Source organism: Lytechinus pictus, chromosome 18, assembly GCF_037042905.1.
Source record: "Lytechinus pictus isolate F3 Inbred chromosome 18, Lp3.0, whole genome shotgun sequence".
In the NCBI taxonomy this organism is placed as follows: domain Eukaryota; kingdom Metazoa; phylum Echinodermata; class Echinoidea; order Temnopleuroida; family Toxopneustidae; genus Lytechinus; species Lytechinus pictus.
The window spans coordinates 20,125,770-20,144,725 of NC_087262.1; the positions used below are offsets into that span (position 1 = coordinate 20,125,770).

The following is an 18,956-nucleotide window of genomic DNA, read 5'->3' on the forward strand; positions in this document are numbered from 1 at the left end:
GTACACTTCCGCATGTCGCATTCAAAAGAGCGTGTGCAACGAAGGAGACCTTTCTCCTGTAAGTCTCATCGCTTTGGAAGATGCACAAGATATCTCCAATTATTACTAATACAATTTTGAGCATGCTAACGGCCGCCAGTACGGTAAATATTCGCAGAAGAGATTTATGAGGACGTTTAAACAGTGACGGGGAACGAGCATCCATATCTTGGTAACTTTGTTGAAAACCTTCGGACTTTCCGTCTTGATTTTCACTGTGTTCTTCCAGAAATGTACATCTGCTATCCGTATTTGGAGCCTGGTTTTCCATCGTTGATTGTGGCATTAAGGAGTCTCCATTCATACCAATATCTGAGGGTTCGGCGATGTTGATCTTCTTTCTAGATCCTGGTTTTTGTGAACAAATGTCAGGATCAATTGGCCCATGATGTCCAGAGGTATGGGCACGTCCCTCAATAACAACCGAAGAAGCAGTTGACTGGCCAACGGACGGTGTACTTCTGCCCTTTGCGATGCAAGAAAATTGTTCAGAATTCGGTTCTTGGCTAGCGTCATTATTCTCTTGGCGATGTCCAATACTTGTGTCAGGTCGCCCTCCTGTTACCAGTATCCCGACAGCTTTGGCACAATGACGGCAACATGTGGGCCAAAAAATTTCTTGAGCTTGGTGAAACGCTGCTTTCCCACGAAGGAACTTAATCATGATGATATCACAACAGAGTATGACGAGAATCAATACGCCACTCGTTATCGCGTAACCTAGATCCTCTGCATTAGACAAACTATCAAAGTTGCTCCCAATCACCGATGGTAAAACAGTGCAGCATATCCCCAGAGTGACGAAGAAACACATCATTATTGTTGCTTTAAATTGGGAGAGTTCTGCAAATTGGTGATCCATCGTATTTGCATTGATATTATCCTAGGCCTATAGACGATGTGTCAGAATGAGACACTACGCTGTCGTAGGAAATAAATGTACAAATGGGGAATGAGAATCGAGGAGGAAGGATGTTGATAGAGCACCAATGGATAGTGGTTAACAACGTAGCATGAAAAGTGCATGACATGCATTACGCAAATCATAATGCACTTTAATGACTGGCCATCTCCTGGTAGTGATGGTTTTAGTTAATGTGTACGAGAATAATCAGAGGTTGAATAGACATAAAGGCGACGTTGTAACTATGATAAAGTACTGGTTTAGTATCGGATTCACTTGACATAAAGTCACGGATGATATTTAGTTTCTCATGTGACAGCACACCCTTTTTGTTTTTAGCGTATACTGTATATTTGGTTTTAATTCCTTTGTATATTTTCCTTGTTTTGACTTTCAATAAGCCATTTTCCCTTTCTTTCCATGTCTTTATCAATTTCCAGGCTTCTTTTTTTTCTTCCACACACTTATAATTACCTTGCAAGCTGAGTGGATAAGAAAGAGAGAGAGAGAGGGGGGAGGGGGGGGGGGGTAAAGAGCGGTTACAAGTTGGTCATGCAATGGATGCAGAATTCGTTTCTATGATAGAATAGTGAAAATGGAAATTCACATTTTTGTGCAAAAAAATTTACATCATGAGTAAAATACATAAAAGGACGAAGACATTATTTTGTTGAGATAATAATACATATACATAATTCCAATGATCACACTCGTGCTAAAGAGTAAATTACTTTATCACGTTTGTCCCATTGCCCTTCGACACTATTTCATTTTTATTGACACGCAGAGCAACGGACAGACAAAAGGAGAGTATTACCTTTAGAAGGTGTGTAATTCGTCACATCAAAATTTGTACACGAGATGAATCCCATTATTATAATCTTCAATATAGCAGATGGATACTTCCTGCTGCCCCCAAGATTAGTGGTATTCGACATCTATTTTTATAAGAGTGATTGCTACCTTAAATGATCCTAAACTTAGATTACAAGAGCGCCCATTCTACGAAATACGAGGATTCCCCCTATTTTTGCGGAGGAGCAGGAGGACACGCCCTTTTCCTTTCACGTTCTTCAGCTGAAGTTTTTAGGGGTGTGTCTCCCCCGTCCCCCAAAGCAACTTGGTTGCTTTATTTTTATGACTATTTATTATAGAAGGATCTGAGCGGAGTTATTAGAAAGTGGAGGAAACTGTCTTCCTTAATTGTCACACAAACTTCTTGGAATGTTTCAAATGCAACGAGACAAAAATGGATACCAAAAAGACTTACAAAGGGGTTCAGGAGTTTCCCCAAATACAATCAATTTCTCTCCCCGTAAAACAATCGCAACCCAATCCAAGGATTAAAGGTTGTGTTTGACAATAGCCAAACGGTTCCGCTAAGCATCCCGGTATACATGGAACAGATCAGGGTCCACTTGATTTTCTGAATATCATCATAGAACTGCCGTTGTGCTATGAACAAAAACGAGGTCATTAGCCAGGTTAGGTAAATCTTGAAAGCTGTATACGGGATGACGAAATATGCTATTTCCTGATCGCTGGGTAAAGCTGCCGACGATAGCAAGAAGATGATAGCTCCAACGAGACGAAATAAGTTCAGAATGAATATACCGCCACATCCAAGCAGCAGAATCAGTTCGTTGTTCGCCAATCCATGAAGAATTTATACCCCATGTCTTAAGCCCCAGTCACATATAGACACGGATCCTCACGGATCAACACGGCAACGCCGGCATGATCCGGGGAGGTCCGGGATCGTTTTGCCCCGGATTAAACGTTGATGACTGTAAACACGGCATCTACACGGCATCTTAACACGGATCTACACGAACCATGCCGGCAGAGCACGTCGTCAACACGGACCTACACGTCAGCAACACGGACCTACACGTCAGCAACACGGACCAACACGTCAGCTACACGGATCAACACGTCAGCAACACGGACCAACCCGTCAGCTACAAGGACCAACACGGACCAACACGTCAGCAACACGGACCTACACGTCACCAACACGGACCAACACGTCAGCTACACGGACCAACACGTCAGCTACACGGACCAACACGTCAGCTCAAGGACCAACACGGCAGCTATATTGACCAGCACGGCAAATGAAAATCTGCTCATAATAATGAGCTGATATTTATTTATTTTTTCTCATCCTTGTCGCAACATTACATTATGTTGTTTTTAAAAAAGATATCAAAACTTAAAACTTCCTTAACCAGTAAAAACACTGTTTTTTATACAACGCAGTTTACTGTTTTAACAGTAGTTAAGTACTTTAAATATTGAACTACAAATTTAATTTCGATTTGATTTGATATCACTTTATTGAAATCACAGTAAAGGAAAGAAATTTACAAAGTCAATAGAAAACATAATAAAAATTAAGATAGGCCCAGGTCATGACGCATAACTGTCGATGCAGGGCAGTGGTATAAAACTTAATGTACAATTTTGATGTAACAGCTAGGTACATAACATTTATTTTAAGAAAATGAAATGTGAAATAGTAATAACAGACAAAGTTGGGGTAAATATGAAAAAATAAAAAAAATATTGATACATGCACTAAGTTTACAAATATTAGGTTGGGGCCAATCTCCAAAGCGTAAGAAAATATCCTGAATCGTTAAATCATCCATTTAATCATAGATAAATTAAGCAAGTTTGTGTCAACTGTTTAACAACTCCTGAAAAGTTCATAAAGTAAATAGCGTTGTAAAGATTTGATGGGAAAAAAGAACACGGACTGCCAAGGATACTCCAGGCAGCCACACGGACCTACACGGCAGCTACACGGACCTACACGACAGCCACAGGGACCTACACGGACCATCCCGGATGGCTTTGCCAACCCGGCAGTCCACGGATGACGCCGGATGTTTTTGACAGTAAAAAAACTGCCGTGTTGGCCTCCCGGACGTTCAAGGACCAACACGGACCACCCGGACCTTCAAGGATGCCCAAGGCGCCAACACGGATCTCTCCCCGGACCACCCCGGATCAGATCCGGGATGGTCCGGGATCTATATGTGACTGGGGCTTTACAGGAAAACGTTGTGAACTTTTATTGGTGATGAACGCTTGGAAATGGAGTATGCCGATGAGTGGAATGCCGAATGCCAATGCCATCTCCAAACACCGTTCTAAAAAGAGTAGCGTGTGCGTCGAAGTGAGATCTAGGGGTTTATGCCATCTTAGAAATGAAACCGTAGTGATGGTCATCAAAAATGCATGTACCATTGCAAGAAACAGTTTCAGTATGAATTTGTTTATACCTTGTTTAATTTGATCATTGATCTGTATTGGTAAGCATTCTGTGTCGGTGTGTGATCTGGCATCACTCCTGATGCAAGAAAAGTTTTTGTAGCTTATTTTCTTTGATAGCAAGAAAGAGATCCTTCTCCACATCGAGTTGGAATTCTGTTTAGGCATACATTCAAATGGTGGTGCGGCACATGGTGACAGTTTCACTTCTGCAGTGAGTTATTTTCTCTTTTTTTCCTTCAATATTTTGTAGAATTTGTAGAATTAGGTTCATCCTATGACCCCCTCTTGGGTTATGAGGGTATAACACAAATACATGACATTTGAATACGTTACTATTAATGTAAAAAGATAATGACATAATGATACAAACAACAATAGGTCTATAGGATTATGTTAGAAGTTTAATGTATACAGTGATGGAATAATGATAATGATATGATGGTTGTTTTATCAATAAAAATGTGTATAGTGAAATTTCTATTATACACACTGTGTTGAATGTACTTGAATTTGATTATTCTTACAGAAATGATGATATAGAGGACAGTTCTAAGCTCAGACGGGGCATTCCAGTAGCACACAGTATCTATGGTATAGCACAAACTAACAACTCAGCCAACTATATGTACTTCCTAGGCCTGAAGGAAGTAATGCAGTTTGATCATCCTGATGCAATGAAAATATTTACAGGTTGGTTGAAATCTTACTTTTTATGTCCTTTTTAATTCAATTCAATTCAATTTGTTTTCATTTTCAGATAATAAACACAACAGACATATTATACATACGTAATATACAAATCAGATTAAATGTCATAATAGATACTTCAGTTACAGATAACATCATACAAAAAATAATCGGTAAATAAATAGGTCGTAATTTTAAACACAATGATTATGAAATAATTCAAAATTACAGGTCATAGTTAACATATGAAAATGAAAATGAGGGACTTATTGAAAAGCAAAGCTTGTATTGGCAAGCCCCTCTGGAAAATAAATAGTGATTTTAACCATAGGTAGTTAAAAGTAGGGTAAGGCAAGTATTATCAGTTTAAACGAAGAACATTATGGGTTCTGAAACTTCCTTGAGGAAGGAATGCATATACGACTACTACGTGACTGGTATAACAGTATTATAAGCACCCCAATGTTAGACATTATGGGAGGAGTGTACATTTTTAAACTGACCGTACATAACCTTGTGGAATTCAGGAGTCTGAGTGACAGATGAATGAAGAAAGTGGCAGGTTTTACAACAAAGCTGAATCATGTAATACCACGATGTCTTACCTAACATGTAGAAGGACCAGTGTACTGCTAATTTGTTTACATAATCTGTAGCCTAGTAGATGAGCACACTACTTTTAAGTTTCAGATCATGAGATGACATCAATCACTAAAATTTGGTGGATATGTAACTCGTAACTTGCTATAGGTAGAACACAAACAAGTATTTAGGTTAAAATGTCACAAGTCAAATAACTATTATATTATAATTGTTTGTGGTTTCAGAGCAGCTAGTCTTATTGCACCAAGGACAGGGTATGGACATCTATTGGAGAGACTCCTATACATGCCCCACAGAGGAAGAATACAAAGAGATGGTCATAAAGAGTGAGTACCATAGCATCATTGTGCTGCACTCAACCCAGGTGTAGCAAATGTATACATGTAGGGACCTTGCAGTAATACTTATTCCTTGTAATGCCTGTGCATTTGTAAAGTTAATAATGACATTTAGCATTGAGTACCCTGCAAAGTGCCTTCCATTTTTAACCAAAAAAAAATCCTTTGGTGACTTGTACCCTCACCTTTTTAAGAAATAAGTCCACAATTATGCAGAAAAATTTTCTCAATCTTTTGCTTTGCTTTGCAATTTTGTAGTGATGTCTTTTTTTTTTTGGGGGGGGGGGGGGGGCTTGTCAAAATTGTTATCAATGCCCTCCTAATATTGAAACTTTTGATCCACCCCGACACTGCGATTGGCTCATGATTTTATTGTTAGTAGTAATATTGTTGATAACTAAGTTTATGAAAAAATGTTTAAAGCAGTCAGTATTTCCAGTGTTTATAGTAATAATGATGTAAACTTTGATTTACTCTTATAACAGAAACTGGAGGTCTGTTTGGTTTAGCTGTCAGGCTCATGCAACTGTTCAGCACAAACAAAAGGTAGGTTTTGAAAATATTGTCAAACATCTGTACAATGTTGCAATAAGTATATGTGTCACTGTCTGTATATCTATCTATCTAACTATCTATCCATCCATCCATCCTTCCTTCCATCCATCCATCCTTATATCTATATTTCTATCTCTTTATCTCATTATCTTTATAGAAGATGATGGTCTGTTCTTTTGTATTGAATTATACTGTAGTAGAGTCAATATTTTCTATAAAAAAAGAAGATATTTACAGTTACCCATGTAGTTTATCCTGACAAGCCTGTGGTTCTTGTTCTTGAAGAGTTGAATTAGAGAAAGGAAGTAGGTTACACTATTAGGCAAAAAAAGGGTTCCAATATTATCTCTTTTTAAAACTGGATGAAGTCCTAAAAAGACTATAAGTCAGATTATGTAGAGAAAACTACTGGAAAACAGGGTATGAGGAATGAAGGCTCAACATTCCAGATAGCTTGACTGTCAATCCTTAGGTAGGCCTATATCTATTGCCAGTATTATCTTTGTTTTTTGTGATGGCTTCAACCACCTAAGTAACAGATTAAGGTAAACAGTTTTCTGCTGTACAGAAAAACAAATCACGGAAATTGGGAATAAAAACAGAATTCATAGAATTTCATGCAAAACACATCTCTTTTGTTCTTTGAATTCCCAAAATAACAGTGTAAAATCATGAAAAACAAAGCAAATCCAGTAAAAGAAAACCTTGCATCAGTGGAAAATCTGATCAAACCTATTTGCAGTGCTTAGCATTTGTTCACCAAGGTTTGATTTCTTTGTCTTTTTCAGTGACTTCAAACCCCTGAGTGACATCCTAGGCCTGTACTTCCAGATCCGAGATGACTATGCCAACCTCTGCTCCAGGCAGTACACTGAGAACAAGAGTTACTGTGAGGACCTCACCGAGGGCAAGTTCTCCTTTCCTTTGATCCATGGGATCCGCAGTCGACCCGAGAACACACAGGTTATGAGTATCCTAAGACAGAGGACGGAAGACATGGATGTCAAGAAATACTGTGTAGACCTGCTAGAAAAGGTAGGTCGGTGAAGGGCAAAGTTCAGCCTAACGATAAGTTGGTTTTGATAAAAGCAGAAAAATATACAAGAAAATTTGTATATAAATGTAGATATGAAAAAAATTGCTTTAAAAATTTAAAGAGATAACTTTATGAATTTCAAACTTTTTTATTTGTGATGTTATATGCAAGCAGCTCTTCATATATCATGTGATATAAATTCCACAAATTCTCATTTATATTGGAAAATAATGAATATGAATATTTTTCTTTTAGGGTGGGGGGGGGGGTATATGGAGTGATGTGTCTGATGATATATCCAACCCACAAATAATTTTTGGAAATGTATATCACATGACATACAGACGCGTGTCATTTTGAAATCGGGACAAACTGGACAATTACTGCCTTTATACTGGATTTATTAAAAGATTGCTGCAGTACTTCTGCAGAGTGGCCATCCCACATAAAACCTGCATCAAATGCATTTGCATTGGGCAATAAACTCTGCATCAATGCGTTATCAAATTACCATGGCGATTACCATGGCATATTTACACTGAATCTAGTCATTGCAGTGAGAAAATGTGTCTTTCCAAACACATTACTTTGATGTCCAAGAATGATAAGTGCATATACTATTTGCTTGATGTAACACCAGTCAGCATATAAACGATAAGTTTAGCAGATAGCTCACTTTCATATGTCCCCCTGTGTTGTATATGGGACCTTCAAGGAAATTACAAGCCAAAATTTGGAAAAGAACATTTCTATTTGTATGAGCTCGATATTTCTAAGACACTTTATTTTTTATAAAATGTATGTGTATGTATTTTTGTTTTGTTTTTCTATGCAGTTTGGTTCATTTGAATATACAAGAACAGTGCTCTTTGATCTAGAAAAGCAGTAAGTATGCATATATTTCTGTAATAGATTCACAGATCATGGTACTTTCGTTTGAATTGTTTCCCTTCCATTAAAGGCATTTGCTAACATTGATATGATTTTTAAAAATCTGAGCTGCAATGTCCCAATTGTCACCTGTGTCTGTGATATGTTGTAATATGAAGCCCAGAAAGAAAAAATTCTCCCCAAAATCATGATAGTTTAGATTGCTTAAAAAATGGGAGAAAATAAATGACCAGAAACACCATACCAATTTCATTCCACATACTAACATGTATTTAATTAATTTACCTAGGAGATTAAATGAATTATTTTTTTGTCAGTGTCTGCACGAATTTTATTTTTATTTATCTTGGGTGTATTGTTTAGCCATGTAGACAAAATCAGATACAGTATACATCGAAGTTCAGGATATTGTTATTATCATTATTTCATTTTATTTTTCATCCCAGGGCTTATCAACATATAACAAACCTAGGAGGAAACCCCATCTTGGAATCCATCTTGGAAGAACTTGGAAAACTCATACGGCATAGGGATCAATGACGTTTGTCCACCTGTAACATCTGAACTTCCATCTATGACCGTCGTGTGTTATTACAGGTGAATCTACCAATGTCAAATCTCTTTGGAACACTGAAATCTATTTGACTTAGGTACATTTACATAATAATTTAAATAATACATGATTTGCATATTCTGGTGTGAAAAGAATACTTTTACTGAGGCGATTCTTCGACTTATGGAAGGTCTACTTAAAGCAGTTCTACTGTATTTGTATTGTATTTGATGCCACCCAGTGATTGGTGGTGATTTTTTTTTACCTTATGGCTAAGAAAGTATGAATGCTTGTAAGCAAAAAACCAGAGGAACGACAGCTTAAGGACCTCTCCGAGGAACCTGGTAATGAGGATTAATGCTTTACCAAAGGGCACTAGCGCACCAAGTAGGAATCAAACCTGGGTCACCGGAATCTGAAACCCCTGCTCTACCGACTGAGCTATATTTGCCAGTGCAACAGGCAAGAAGTGAACCACCCTTTGCCTCAGGTATACCTGACCTAGTTGTGAAGATAGACAATCTCACCTTAGCTTTCCTTACTATACTATAGGACTTGGAAAGGGCAATTGGTTGTAGTGTAAGGTGGACATTCATCTACTGAGGATCACTATTTGACATCCTATCTGAGGAACATATGTTTAACTGGGCATCACATGTAGCCGTGCTAAAGTAAAGGGGCAAATTGATACACAGCACAGACTTCAGTCATCTGCCTGGGTTTTTAATTTGGTGTCTTGAAAGGCACTTGTTCATTGTATGTTTTCCTGCACAGCATTGTTTCAGGATGTGTCTATAGTACAAGTTTGGAGATTCTTGGGACCAATACTAATATCAGTATAAAAAATGCTTCCTTGGATCAGGGTCAATAAAGTTAATTTGTATGTGAAGGCAAAGGGGGGGGGGGGATGGAGAAGTTACTGTTAGATTAATTCATATCTCCCATTGAGATGTGTGCATCGTTTTTTTTTTCAATAGGATTTTCTGGCTAATGTGTTTTTATTCATTGGAAATTGTAAATTTTAGAGTCTGTTTTTACAATATTTTTGCTGATCCACTTAGCATGTACTGAGTTACTGCAGATATTGTGCTATACAGATTTGCTCTTTGTGTGCTGCAGTTGTTCTATAAATTAAAAATATCTTTAGATTTGCAAAGCTTAAGTAAATCAAAATCATGCTGCAAATCATTTGATCACAATTCATGTAATGCAGAAATTCTGCCATTTACAATTGTTTTTCACCAAAGTGATACCTCAAGAGTGGTCAAGAAGCTAAATGTAACACCATTTTTATGTAGTCCTGTTCTATTTAGAAAAATATGTTTCCCTGTTTATAGATGGCCTTTGTGTTTATGACAGCTCAAAGATTTCTGATCTGTAGATTTTTCTCTTGCCACACGATCATTTTGTTCTCGTCATGTTAATTGACTGCATGGAATGTTAACGATTAGAAGTAAGAAACTAGATGACCAATGCATTAAAGCCTCTCATGTAATAAGATCGGTGCTTTTTCAAAGTCTCAAGGGAATCAACTTGTAAAACCGGTTCATGATTTTACAGGATATTAGTGCTGAATAGTAAAGCCTCGTTTGTTTGTGTAATTGTTGTTGGCTGGGAGGGGGGGAGGGTGGTGTAAACAGCATGTGTCGATCCGTGTAAATGTATTTTCTTCCGTAATGATCTGTCAGTATATTTTTTGGTTATAATTGCTTTGTAGATATTTCTTTAAATTTCAAGGTCAAGATGTCAGATATGAAAGGCAATAGCTACGTACATGAAGCGTGCAAATCACAATCACTCATATTCTTGCCAAAGTGATTTAAAGCCCCAGTCACATGTAGACGCCGGACCACCCAGGACCAGATCCGGGATGATCCGGGGGAGAGATCCCTGTAAAGGCCTTGGAGGACTGTGTAGGTTCATGAACGTCTGGGAGACAAACCGGCAGTTTTGGGGAGGTCTAAAACATCTGACGCCATCTGTGGACTGCTGTGTTGGCAGAGCAATCCGGGATGGTCCCTGTAGCTGCCGTGTTGGTCCAAGTTGATGCCCTGATGGTTTATGTAGATGCCGTGCTCTTCTGCCATGGTCCATGTAGATCCATTATGTAGATGACATGTTGATACCATGTTTACAGTCATCAGCACTGGTCGGCGTTCAATCCGGGGCAATACTATCCTGGACTGCCCTGCATCATGCTGGCATTATCTGGGAATTGTACATCCTTGAGGATCTGTGATTTTATATAACTTAGGCTTTACATGTAAATCATGATGTGACTGCATAAAATGCTGGCTTTATTCTATTCCTGTTTTGTCTTTGTTTTCTCTGTATCACTATATTTTCATCTCATTTTTCCTTTTGTAGTTTTTCTCAATTCAGGCATTTGTATGTTCATAATTGCTGTTAAGATCCAAAGACACTACAATGAAGTGCTATTTAAATCATGCTAAAAATATATTATTATCATTTTGCATTTCCATGTTCCTTCTTTTTACTACTACATTTATATGATTAATTCCTTTTTATTCTTACTCTCTGAAATAAAGAAAGAAGGTTTATAAATATCATGACACCAGGTGATATTCACCTTAAGACTTTAGTTAATTAAATAATTTCAAATTAAAATGACATGATGTTCCTATTTTAATTTTGTTTATATACATGAAATATAACTTCTTTAATATGTGGTAATTAGTTAGGCTATATCTTTATTTGGGGTCACTTGGGATTAACTTGCCTTTCAAAAAAAAAATCCCTTAACCCAGGAAATTTAATACCGAACAAAATTTCAAGTTATTCACCTCTGATTTTTCTGTATTTAAAAGTGATTTTCAAATAAAATATCCTTCATATCTAAAGGTTGATGCACAGTTCATGCAACATCACATTTTTTTTTAATATTAAGAATAGTGGACTGTGACTGTGTGTAGGAGCTTTATCAAAAGACAATTTAGAGATTAAGAATAGATTATGACAGACATTTATCTTTAATAACGTCTAATGCAAGTTTCAAGAGGAATTTGAATTCTGTACGGGCATGAATATGAGTTTTCGAGCGGAAAGCGGTTCTTATAATACAAGAAACGTGCAATCACTTGCAAGTCAATTTTAGGTTCCAAACTCACGTTTATGTCTAGCAATTATGGTTTGTTTCTTGGAATGTAATTGTAGTGTAGTAAGTTTGTTTTGGTTTTAGTCACAATTTTAAATCAATAGCAAGTACATTTCTTCCTAAGCCCAGTATGTCTAGGAAAGCAGGGTCTTTATTAAAGCGAAACCAGTACTAAATGATATGTCCGAAATATATCTTGGACTCGAAAAAGATTATTGCGGTACAGCGGATTAAGAATTTGAAAAAAATTACGCTTCAGGATTTTAGAAAAACAATGATGAGGCTATTCATTTGCACTCTAATGAAAACACTCTTTAATTTAAGTTTTTAATATCTGTGTAAAAATATAACTTGTGTTTGTATTTTAAGCATTGATTTAAAGGGGTTCTTCCTTGTCATCTCTTTTTTTTATATTTATACATATATGATCATTGTATTGATCACATGAAAAACTTGTCTTTCATTTTCTGTTTGTATGAACTAATACTAAATGAAATGAAGTGATATTTTTCTTGTATCCTTTATTTGTGTCATCATGTTGATAATGTATGATTCTAATTTACATTCCTATTAGTAATTATTAAAAATGCAATAATGTTAAAACTAAACATTGAAATTATCTGAGATAATTTTCTTGTCTGTTTCCCTTTCATTTACAAATATTGTTTTTCCAGAGGAAACATGCACTTTTTAGAAATTGAAATGATAGGTCATTTTATATTCATTTGATTTGAATTATCCTTTATGATGACAGATTTAAGATATATTTAGTTTGGTTTTTGTCCTGTCGCCAACATTGGTATAATTTTCATTTCTGGTTTGTTTTCCTCTTCAGTGGCTGAAATTGAAAAGGCTTATATTGGTATTGTAATGATTCTTATCAGGATGAGAGCAAATGTGATAGGGAAAACCATTGAGGGAAAAGATAAGATAGAGAGAAAACAATATAAGGGAGAAAGAGCGGGATTGCAAAATAAAGAGGCGAAAGAAATAGGAGTAGAGAGAGAGAGAGAAAGGGGGAATATAAGGGGGAAAGAGTGGGATTGCAAAATAAAGGGGTAAAAGAAATAGAAGTAGAAAGGGGGGAAGAATATAAGGGTAATGAGTGGGATTGCAAAATAAAGAGGCAAAAGAAATAGAAGTAGAGATAGAGAAAGGGGGAAAGAGTGGGATTGCAAAATAAAGAGGCAAAAGAAATAGAAGTAGAGATAGAGAAAGGGGGAAAGAGTGGGATTGCAAAATAAAGCAAAAGAAATAGAAGTAGAGATAGAGATTGGGAGATAATCGAGAGTTCAAAAGAGAAGGAAGTAAAGGAAAGTCAGAGATAGAGTGAGAACAATGAATAAAAAAGAGGGGGAAGAGCCTGGTATGGAAGGGGTGAATAAACATGTGAAGTCAGAGATAATATGTTTCTCGTTAAAAATCCACTTATTCGAACTCGAATCGGTATATAGGGCTAGGATTGATTGAATAATTATCAGACCAACTTTTAAGGACATGTCCGTCGGCTATCTGATCCGGTTCAAGTCACACCATATCAACACGATTCTACTAACGAGAATACAATAGTATGATACCTCGCTTCTTGGATGACGTCAGGGGTTTGAGCGATCAACCCAATGTGGAATTTATTAAATAATCATTCTAATATCATAACTCATCGGTGACGTCACAATAGCCAGCAGCAAGGGCGTAGATCTCAAACAGATACGTAAAAATATTTTCTCTATATCGATTGCCAACTTGACTTGAATTATTAATGCTTAATTGTTCTATCATTATTTTGATATTATGAAGCATAATCATTTTTCCTCGATATTTTCTTTATCAAATATACATGCATAAAACTTTATTTTAGGTTTTTGATTTGGTTGTAGGGTTTGCTACCAAATTTCATTTTCCTTCTGAAGTAGGCCTAAACTAAATTCGAGATTCAAGATTCAATTATATCATCCTTTCTACACTCTTAAAAATATTGGGCAACATATACTGTCCACACAACAATTGGTTAAAACTTTATCCAATTCTGGGTAGTTTTAAACCAATAATGTGTGCTTTGGGTGAAATCTACACAGTATTGGTTGAAAACTACCCACAGTTGGATGGACTAATTTTTTTATCAATTGTTGTATCCCAACATTTTAAGAGTGTAAGCAAGGCAATGAAACCATTAATTCTTATTAATCTAGCATTATTAATATATGCAAACTATTTTCCTTAATTATTTTGATCATTGATGTGTGTTTATTGATGATAACGCTATGATGAGTCTTGATTACCCCCCCCCCCCCCCTCTTTTTAAGGCTCCACCCCATCACTAACATAGGTGCAGACCCATATAAAGACACAGAATGCATGCGCTCCCATTATGCATTTTTACCATTAAATTGTATACATAATGTGATGAATTACCCCCGGATTCTTGTGCCACCTTCCTCCTTTGAAGAAAGGATGGAAATATGCCCCTTCCTTTTGACGTGGATATTTTTTTTCATGCTCGTCCAATATTTGTGAGGGAAATTATACTAATTTTGATGGCGGTAATTAGGCTCTCTATACTATAGCATGAAACTAGACACGTTTTTTTTTCTTTGTTCTGTATGTAGGCCTACTGTTGGTCATATGTGTCTATTTTTCGCTGTAATCCTGGATCCACCCTTGCCCCGAATTGAAATCTATCATCTTGTTTCTGTCATGTCTTGGTTGGGACACAGGGTCATGTGTGGTATGAATATTAGCTGGAAAGAAAAGAGCTTGAACTTGACATAAGCTCGGAGGGGAATAGCGATTAATAAGGATCCTAAGTTTAACGGACCGCAAATAGTTGACGCCCAATCATCTCCAGAGATGGAAAGAGAGAGAGAGAGAGGGGGAGAGAGACACAGAGAGGGGGGAGAGGGGAGGGGGGGGCGGCGGGAAGAGAGGGGTGAGAAGGAGAACGAAATTGACTGTACAAACTACACTCAAAACAAGTATCTTGTTATGTAATAGGTAATCTATTCATTTTGAATCTTCAATATCTTTGGATTATACAACGTGCCTTTTTAATAAGGTATAACATTCAAAGTAGATTGTTTTGGGTGTATACAATGTGTTTCTCTATTTTGTAGTTGGTGTCCATATTTTCCTTTTCTTCGATAAACTCCACCAAGTTCCAAAAAAAAAAACCTCTCCGAAGAGAAACAGTACAATGATAAGTTTCCGCAATAGAAATTATCGGATGACTTGTCCTCAGATATTTGATCACGATATTTTTCTTCAAAAGTCTTCCTTCAAATGCAGTGGCACGATGAGCCATACATTTTAAGGGGCCACAACATGACGTATGTGAGAAAAAAAAAAAAAAAAATTGCAAGCGAGATAAAATGTCCTTAAAATCAAAATCTGTTTGTAGCATAGATTTTGACATATTTAGCAAAAATTTCACAGCGCAATCAATAATCTATATATGAAAACTAAATGTGGATTTCACAGAGTATCCATAATGACCCATTATTACAGTCCATATTTTACAGACGTGTAGAATATGATAAGCCTACAATCTAACATAGGCCCTATCACATGTGTTTCGAAGCGACGCTTAAATCAATTTACAAACTACTTAGCGTTGATGAGTAAAATGAATGTCACAGCTTAAAGGATTTCAAACTAGAGCATAGAAAATGCATTCTACGGTAGTGAATCATTCGTCAAATTAATGTGTCTAATTATGATATAAATTTAGAAGGTTTCAACGAAAGCAAAGTTCTGGAACAATAAAAATGATTTGACGATGATTTTAATTTAAAAAATGAAATACAGTGGTGCTAATAAAAAGTTAGTGAACCCCACCAGAAAATTGTTCAAGTTCCGCCATCTTTTAGATATTTAATTGTCAAGTCAGATGATGGAATATTACATTCAATAAAGTTTGTTTCTCTGGGCTCGCCGGACATTGGAGTGTTGTTGTCTACACGGTGTCTACATTCAACACTCAGCATGAAGGATCCAGGATTTTCCAAGGGGGGAGGGGCACTTTTGTACAGAAAAACAGCTCCCAATAGAGGCCTTCACTCCCAATAAATGGGGATTTACGTCAGAAAAAGTTGACCAGCAAAAAAAAAAAAAGAACCTCACTTGCGTATGCATTAAGACATATTCCCAACAAACATTTGTTATGCCTCTCAAAGGGTGGGGGCACGGGCCGGATGTGATCCTACTTGGACCCGACAGTGATGGGGTTCACTAACTTTTTCATGTTTTTAGCACCACTGTAAAGTAATTGGTTCTTTTATCAAAGCCTGCAGGGGAAACAAGACGATGAATCCCCATTCAGATATAAACTATGATATCATTATTTTAAAACACTCTCGTTATATCATTTCGAGCTTATCTAACTCTTACCGCTTTATGATAAGCACTGTAAATTATGTAACAGGGGTTCAGGAGGTGTGTCACGGCGGACTTCAAAAATAAGACGGGCAGCCCAATTCTGGAGGTGCTGGAGACGATTGATGTGAGCCACTGGTATTGAAGAAAGAATACCATTACAGAAATCAAGACGAGAAAGGATAAGGGAGCGTATGGCATGGTTCGCAGTTGACTGATCAATAAACCTACGAATTCTAGTTATGTTCCTCAAATGATATGTGACAATACAACAAACAGTGGAAATATGATCATTCATAGTCATATGTTTATCAAAATATACTCCTAGGTTCTTAATTTTTCTGAAGGATTAATACGAAGATCACCAATTTCAAGTTGAATATCAGGCAATTTCTTCAAATTGTGTGGGGAGGTAGCTATGAAAAATTCAGTTTTTGTGTCGTTCAGCTTTAATTTGTTTACAGTCATCCACTGTTTGATGTCAAGTATGCATCTCTGCAGTTTATCAAGGGCATTTTCGAGGTCACCTGCAGTTTTAGGGTCAAAAGATATGTACAACTGAGTATCATCTGCGTAGAGATAATAACTAATAGCATGATGTCTTGCTATGTCACCCACCGGAAGTGTATACACTGAATAACCTAAAGGACCAATAACCGAGCCTTGTGGTAGTCCAAAGTTAGAAATTTGTGGTTCGGATAATTCACCCGATTTTTCAACTTGAGAGGACCAACCACTTAGATATGACTTAAACCAGGTCAAAGCAACGGATCTAACTCCAATTCTACTGGACAAGCGTGATAAAGTATCATGATCTATAGTATAAAAAAACAGCAGATAGGTCCAGAAGGACCATCAATACAATTTTCTTAGAATTAAGTGCAAACATAATATAATTTTTTACTTTAACAAGTGCGGATTCTACACTAGCTGTGTTTGGGCCTGTATGCTGACTGGAATGGATCAAGTAAACTGTTGGATTCCATATGCTGGATTATTTGATTACAAACAACCTTTTCAATGAGCTTACCAACAAAACTTAAATTTGAAATTGGTCTATAGCTTTTTAGCTCGTTTTTATGTAAAGTAGACATTTTCAAGGATGGTTTGTTGATAGCAATGTGAGCCCCTGTAGGAAAAACGCCAGTAGTTAGTGAACTATTGACGACATCTGTAAGTAAGGGAAGTAGATTATCATTGTTATAATCACTTTGAGCAATTCTGATGGTGTGAGTAAAGTAAACGAAGTAAACAAATTAATTCCCTCAACTTCTTTATCCTCAAACTTTGGATCAGGAATAGAATTTAGGGAGTCAATTTCTGCTCTAATCATTTTGATTTTTTCCACAAAGAAAGAGGAATATTGGGAGCACAGTAATTGTGCCGAATCATAAACTGGAAGATGAGCCACCTTCCTATTTAGAAGAAACTGAATGACTGTAAAAACATCTTTAACTGAACTAGTGCTTAACTTTTCTTTAAGGTAGCTTTCTTTGGCAGATATATATATAAACTCCTCAAAAAAAAGTTTGGAAATCTGACTTTGATCGATATTCCCTCCTCGGCTTTAGTGAATATCAATGTGTAATTAATATGAATGAATAGAACATTTAATCCTTTTTAATGATACCCTACATGATATGATTATGGTTCACACGGAGGTGCAGTGCCTTAAAATGTGGGGCAAGGTCAAAATTCAAATGTTGCAAAATGACGCAATATTGAAAGTCACTGTTCTTCTTTCTTTGGTGATGAGTGAGTTTCTCAGCGGTTTCTTTTGACTTTGATCTTTAATTCCTCAACGGTTTTAGTAAATATCAATGTGTAATTAATATCAATGAATAGATCATTTGATTTCCTTTAAAATGATACCCTACATGATGTGATTATTGTTCACATGGAGGTGCAGTGCCTTGAAATGTGGGACAAGGTCAAAATTCAAAAGTTGCCAAATGACACAATATTGAAAGTCACTGTTCTTTTTCAGTGATGATGAGTGGGTTTCTGAGCGGTTTCTTTTAATTATTTTCATGCACCTTAACACCAACATTAACATGGAATCAAACACTACTCTGCACGAGCAAACACATAACAAACAAACATGAATGAAGAACTCATCCAACACTTTTAAATCCTGCTCTTTTCGTGATGGCATGATCATAACAAGCATGGTATCATTTTAAAAAGAATTAAATGATCCTTTGAATGATATAAAAACTGCATTGTGTAAAATTGGGAGTTGGGAGAAATTAATGGCCAAACTCAGATTTCCAAACTCTTTTTGCTCGATTTGCAGCTTTTCAATTCAGACCTCATCCAACATTTTTTAATCCTGCTCTTTTTGTGATGGCATGATCATAACAAGCATGGTATCATTTAAAAGAAAATTAAATGATCTTTAGAATGATGTAAAAAATGAATTATGTAAAATTATGAGCTGGGAGAAATTAATGGCCAAACAGAGATTTCCACACTTTTTTAAGGGGTTTATATATATATACACATATATATACATGTATTCAGTGCTAGATATATATAACAAAATAGTAAGCCTATACAAGAAAGGTAGAAATTTAGTTGTGCAT

The 18,956-nt window shown here is 36.5% G+C and overlaps 1 protein-coding gene across 1 annotated transcript; it reads left to right on the top strand.

The window, feature by feature from the left end:
• The first annotated feature begins 3,824 nt into the window (after positions 1 to 3,824).
• LOC135157549 (geranylgeranyl pyrophosphate synthase-like) lies at positions 3,825 to 10,111 on the top strand. The gene is made up of 7 exons (XM_064113492.1): positions 3,825 to 4,117; positions 4,752 to 4,915; positions 5,740 to 5,841; positions 6,339 to 6,399; positions 7,197 to 7,443; positions 8,280 to 8,329; positions 8,782 to 10,111. Exons 1-7 carry the CDS (start codon positions 3,825 to 3,827, stop codon positions 8,873 to 8,875), a joined length of 1,011 nt encoding a protein of 336 aa, XP_063969562.1. The 3' UTR covers positions 8,876 to 10,111.
• The last annotated feature ends 8,845 nt before the right edge of the window (positions 10,112 to 18,956 follow it).